Here is a 6,289-nt window from a genome sequence, read left to right as displayed (position 1 = left end):
CAGGAGTAGCAGAAGCAAAACCTGCCCCTTGCAAGGAAATAAACAAAAAACAAAAAAAAAATAGTAGCCCAGTTGTCCTCATCTCACCTGGTTTCTGTGCTGTGTGGGCTGAATCATGTCCTCAGACTTCCTGCTGGCATCCCTCACTGTCAGGAGGGATCTGGAAATCTTTCTGTTGTATTGATTCTTAGCACAGCTACCATCAGTTGACTCCATAGCTGTTGAGAGGGCTGAGGTTTTTTGGAAACTGCCCAGGCAGATGAGGGCGACAGCATCTTATCTGATTTGCAGCTGCTTCCTGCATTTAGACTTCCTCTCTTACTCCAAGGACAGCAGGGCACTAGCCTCGTTAATGAGCTGTAGGCAGCTGCTGGGCAAGAGCAGTATGTGATGTGGTACCATGGGCAGGGTCAGGAGCTTATTGCTGCTGTATCATCGGCATAGCAACAGTGGGCAGGGGCTGGACTGGGCAGCTGCTTTTAATAATGGCTTACATGCAGTCTCCCTTATCCAGCAACTTAAAAGCACTTCTGCCTTGCATTGCTCCTGACCTGAACTCGTGACTTAACAGAGCAAATAGTACAGGTGGGAGAGGAATGTAAGAGACAAGTTAGCTGAGCTGCTTGGTCGGATGCTCTCTGTCTTGGGGAAAGAAGGGCTCCTCTGTCAGGACTCCTGCTCCAGCCCCTGGATCACACAGCTTCCTGCTCTACATAATCTTGCAAAGAGAGGACTGATATTGGGCCACCTGCTTTCCCAAGTGCCTTGTAGCTCATTCCCGTGCAACAAGCATTTTCCCATGCCACTTTCATCTCCTGTGCAGAGCTTTTGCTGATCCCCATTTTGATTGGGTGGGCAGGGGAGGAGCAGGTCACCAAGGTTTTCCCACCTGCCTGCTGCTGGTTCTGATCGTAAGACAACATGGTGGCACCTTCAACGCATCCCCTCCTCCCCAGGGTACGAGCAGACCTTCCCATTACTACGTCCTCTGGGATGACAACCGGTTTACAGCAGATGAGCTGCAGATCCTCACGTACCAGCTCTGTCACACCTATGTGCGGTGCACCCGCTCTGTCTCCATCCCGGCACCAGCATACTATGCCCGGTTAGTGGCATTCAGGGCACGATACCACCTCGTGGACAAAGAGCACGACAGGTGAGCAAGGGTCTGGGTGTAGAAAGAATCTTGGAGCTGCAGTGTCTCTGTCTGGCATCAGCTAAGGGCAGGCAGAGGGCAAGGTGAGAGAGAGAAGATGGGTGGTGTGTGTTCATGCCCTGTTGCTCTGGTACAGGCAACAGCAATTCTTGGGGTCTGAAAGCCTATCCTGGAACCTGACTGAGCTAGTTTTTACAGGAAACCCCCTTCTCTTGCAAGATTCAGAGGAATGATTTTTTTTCACTGGCTGTTTTTTGTCCAAGAGGCATAATGCAGAATTCTCTGCCCAGGTGTTAAGTCGTTCTCTCTTTCTTCCCACTAGTTCTGGGCTGCTGTAGGGGCTGGAGTGGCCCTAAACAATTTTAACGAGCTGTAGGGATCTGGCCACCTCCCTGGAGCACCTGTAGGCTGCAGCACTGCTTAGGATCTCCACAGTACTCTGTGCTGGGGTCCTGCCTTTTGACTTGCTGGCAGTTGGCCCCTGTCCTGGAGCAGCAAAGGGGTTTTTGGAAGCTGGCTTTGCAGTATTTGTGCTGAGTGGAGGAGGGAGTCCTTTGTTGCCGCCACTGCCATCATGACTCCCTGCTGGTGTGCTTGCCTACTTTGGATCAATGGGCAGGGGTGGTGCAATTTTTTCACTGATGCCTGACCCCAGGAACCGACTCCAGCCCTTTCTGCTGTGTGGGACCTAGAGGCTTCCTAGCCTATGTGATGACTGAGAGGGGTGATGGGACTCCAGGTCCTGCACAGTAGATATGCAGTTTCCATGCCCACTGCTTACTACTTTGATCTTAGTAGGTTTGGTCATGCTACCCACTGCTGCTGTTTGTGGTACTCCCCAGTGCTCTCTTATGCTGACATGGTCACTGTTGTGTGTGGCGCTGCCCCTAGCACAGCAGGCCCAGCTGTCTGACAGGCCTTGTAGATGCATGTATTAATCATGGTGTGTTTTTTGCACTTTCAGTGGCGAGGGCAGCCATATATCCGGACAGAGCAACGGGCGCGATCCCCAGGCCCTGGCAAAGGCTGTGCAGGTTCATCAGGACACTTTACGTACCATGTACTTTGCTTGAAAGCCTAACTTTTTTTTACCTCACTCAAGAAAGCTTTCAGATTTGTAGGAGCCATACAAAAACGGAAGCATTGGGACACCTTGTTTTTTTCCAATAAGAAATCACTGCAGGGCAGGCAGCGTCGATTCAGGCAGGAGACCAACACCACACGTGGAGAGAAAAATCAGACACCTTGGTAATATTGGAAGAGACTGAAATTTTTTTTGTCTTGTTTTGTTGTTGGTTTTTGTTCTTTGTTTTTTAATTTTTCTGGCTTTGCAAATTTTAACCTGACCAAACCAATGAAGGCGTTTTAAGGAAGGGATAGAACTTCCCACAAAACGGAAGCAGGTTTTCATTTTAAAATGCAATACTATAGACTTCTGACTGTGAAATAGTGGGATTGGTCCTCCATTGCCAGCCAGACGCTGGTAGATATTTTTTGCGGGGGTTGGGGGGAGGGGATTTTTAGAGCCTTAAACAGAAAACTAGATTTATAAAACTAATATTTTAGGATACCAGATGCTTTAATGGGTTGAGGAGAAGAAAAAAATAACTAGTTTATAGGAAAATTCTAACACTAACATTTCCCCCCCCAAAATAATTTCCCCCCATATAATGTAAGGCACCCTAGCACTTAGCTCAGAACTGATGAAAATTGTCTTCCTTGTGTTAAAAGCTAGTTAGCTGCTGCCATTTGAAGCAACAGTCACAGACTTTTCCGTGGGTGAGTGCCTTACTATGATGCTGCAAAATTTCAATGTTTTTATCTTGTAAGGAAAAAAAAAAAATAGTAATCTTGTCTTGGTGATGGTCCATATTTCCATCCGAAGGAGTTGATTTTATGTTCATAGAGTTACACTTTTGTTATATCACAACCTCACGATGGTTTAAACTCCATTGAAAGATGTGCACTTTCATATAGGACAAGTTTAATAGCTGCTGACCCTTTTTTTTTTGTTTCCAGTGTACTACTTTGTTATTTAAAACTCCATTTCTGACAAATGGGGGCATCTTCATCCCATGAAGACAGAAATCTCCATATTGATATTTTTTTTTCTGAATTTCTATAATGATGGACACTGGGATTTTTTTACTAAACATTATTTTTATACGATACTGAGTCTGTTGCCAAAATACACAAGTCATTAACATTCTCAGAGTTTACATCACTGCACTTCCTGAGACTTTGTATATTCATGCCAGAGATTTATAGTACTTCCTGTTCAATGAGTGTAATGCAAACTGCAGTCTGTGCAGCCTTGGGGTATTCTTTTTTAATGCTCTTGTGTATCTTCCATTTGTCATGTGCATCCATCACATGCCACTGTGGGCAGTCTGCACTCTCAAGTACTATATGCCCCAACTCCAGCATGTTCAAAGTGTCTTGGTAGCTTCTGCTGCTAGGGTTTTGCTGCTTTTTGTATCACAATGTTACTGATTTTGTGCATGGGGTTTTTAATCTGAAACAATGCCAGATTGTTCATTTGTCCAAAAAATGAAATGCATATTACTATCACGGGGAAATTCCTATTGATTTGTGTTCTTATGGGGGGGCAGGGGAAGGAACCTGGTTTGTGTGTGGGTTTTTTTGTTTTGTTTTGTTTTTTCCCCCCAGCAGTAGCATAACTGCTTTTCGAACTCATTTTGCTGCATTGACCATTCAGCATGGCAAGGCTATGGTAGCAGTAACTACTTGGCTATATCAGATGGGCAGGCTATCAGTTTTTAATATTAAAGCATGCACTAAAACCTTTCAGCAAGAGGAGGAACTTTTTTACACTGTTATCGGACTGACAGGGGGAGCAGTTCTGTTCATCATTTTCCTGCCAAAGTGAATGAATTTTTAAAGTCTAACATAGACACTGCCCTCTGCCAGTACACATTACGATAAGCACACGTTTTTTTCATAACTTGGACATTTAGACTTGCCTTGCTAAGACCAGCTTGAGATCACGCTGACCCATCACTCTGTTCTGATACCAGTAACTTCACTGTACTCTTTTTTTCTTTTGGGGCAACATGTTTGTGAAGAAGTAAGACACCAATATGCTATGCAATCCAAGTGCTGAGCCCACCGATGCCACGTTGTGTGAAGATTCGAAACATAGCTCAGTTGTACTCCTCAAGCCTACAGTGTTGGATCACATTCTCCTTTGCACCTTGTGTCCAACTCCACTGCTGTATATCTGCAAGGTGCCAGAGGAAGGAAGCCAGGAACTCTTCTTCCTCAGTAGGGTAGCCAGCTTTGGGGGTGGGAGGGGGATGTTAGAGAGTAGGGAATGCATTAACACTAAGTGTCAACAAGAGAAGCCTACATTCCTTTACACAAGTGCCTGCATAGTGACACACATTCAGCACCTCTTCACTTCATCCTCTGAACTCCAGCACGTACCCATAGATAGCAGGGTTGATCCCCCCAGTGGGGTTAAACCCACCCATTTTGACGTAAAGAACTCTTCATTAAGGATACCGTTTGAGTTTAGGTCACATGTTCTCCGCATCTTTTGCTTAGGTCAAGGTTTCCTTTGTAAATCAGTTTGTTCACCAGCATTAAAACTGAAAGCACCTGGCTGCTCTTTTGTAGCCAAGGGCCCTGGCTTTTGGTTTCTAGTTTTTTCACATTTTTAGTTGGGTCTAGAATTCTGACGTATCTTTTAGAAGCTATGGCATAGCATACGCCATTTTTAACCATTTGAAGTGAGATAGCGTGGGCATTTACAGAAACAACCTGTTGCTCTGTAACAATTTCTTTTTAACCTTGAGACTTGAAATGTAAAACGGACCTTAAGATTTGCACTCCTTCGAAAGGTGGCTGTTCATAGAGACCTATGAATGAAGACTCACTGATGTAGCACCTAGTTTTAACAGCAATTTATAACTACACAAAAGCTTCACAGCTCCTGAAACGCTCAACTGAAAGCTTGCAGATCATGTTCTGCCCTTATTTCACCCCGTGTGTGCTGGGTTTTCCATTTCTGAACCAATACAAATGCCAAATTCTAGAGCTGCTGTGCCCTCAACCATGTTTCCATTTTGGAGAAGTTAACGGCTGTTTTGTATAATGGACTATGCACTGTACCTTCCACGTGGCTTCGGCATTCTGTATTTCTGCCCTTTTTGTTGTCTGAAATGCAAACAAATAACTGCATGTTGTGGTGCTGTGCGTTTAACTACCCATAGCCGATAGATGTGTAATCCATATGCTTATTACAATTGATAGTTGGGCGCAAGGCTCATGTAAGCATCGTAAATGACTCCCGAGTCTGTACGTTCTGAAAATGCACGCATCCCTCTTACAACTGGAAACATTGCCAAGTGCATGCAGTTCATTTCCGTCAGTTGTTTAATGCTGCTTGCTGACCTCATGCTCATGTCTAAACAACAAGGGGTGCTTGAGGGCAGAACATACCTCTCAAAAGAACCTAAGGAGGGCACAGAGGGTGTTCTGGGATGTACAACACTTGATGAAGTGTTCAGGATCACATCACAAAAGGGTTTTCTTGGAAAATGAGTACAAGTAAACAAATATGTTTCTTTTGGGAGGGGAAGCCAGACAGCAGAACAGCAATAACATTTGAAAAAAAAAAAGTGAAATTCATATCTTGTGTGTGGTTTGCACTTCAATAGTTGTGAAAGAAAACTGACGGGGATTCCAGTGCTTTTGTGTTCAATTTTTAACCCCTTTTGTACCTCCTTTATACAAGCAAGTGTTGAACTGTACATAGGATGTTCACAAGACACTCAGTTTGGTTTTGTGTTGCTTGTGAGGTTTTGTTTTTTTTTTTTGGTTGGGTTTTTTTGCTAGCTTGAACTTTGTATGGTCCATTTGTTAAATAGATATGAACAGTTGATGTACAGTACTTATTAAACAAGCAGCAGCACAAAACTTATTTTATAAAGAAAATAATGGCTTATATTTTAAAGGTTGAATATCAGTTTTTTTGTATGAGTGGAATTTAAGATTGGTAAAGAGCAATGACATTCTTGGATTAGGCCAAAAAGAAAATACTGTAAGATCATAACCACCTCTTTATTTAAAAAAAAAAAAAAGCAGAATTCAGGGAACCGATGGGCAGGA

The 6,289-nt window shown here is 43.9% G+C and overlaps 1 protein-coding gene across 3 annotated transcripts in view; it reads left to right on the top strand.

The window, feature by feature from the left end:
- The window catches only part of LOC109294022 (protein argonaute-1), a 48,263-nt gene extending 42,075 nt beyond the window's left edge, over nucleotides 1-6,188 (top strand). For 2 of the 3 annotated variants that reach the window (XM_019512209.1, XM_019512208.1), the window contains 2 exons: nucleotides 957-1,156; nucleotides 2,121-6,188. In XM_019512209.1, the coding sequence (XP_019367754.1) occupies nucleotides 957-1,156; nucleotides 2,121-2,229 (309 nt within the window). In that variant the 3' untranslated portion in view covers nucleotides 2,230-6,188. Of the gene's footprint in view, nucleotides 1-956; nucleotides 1,157-2,120 lie in introns of those variants that run through there. The other variant, XM_019512210.1, reaches the window with a different exon arrangement.
- Nucleotides 6,189-6,289: the final 101 nt, after the last annotated feature.

Source organism: Gavialis gangeticus, unplaced genomic scaffold (assembly GCF_001723915.1).
Source record: "Gavialis gangeticus isolate Ggan-Ray unplaced genomic scaffold, GavGan_comp1, whole genome shotgun sequence".
NCBI classification, from domain to species: Eukaryota; Metazoa; Chordata; order Crocodylia; family Gavialidae; genus Gavialis; species Gavialis gangeticus.
Note: the sequence above shows the minus strand (reverse complement) of the source record. Positions and strands in the feature narration are given on the sequence as shown.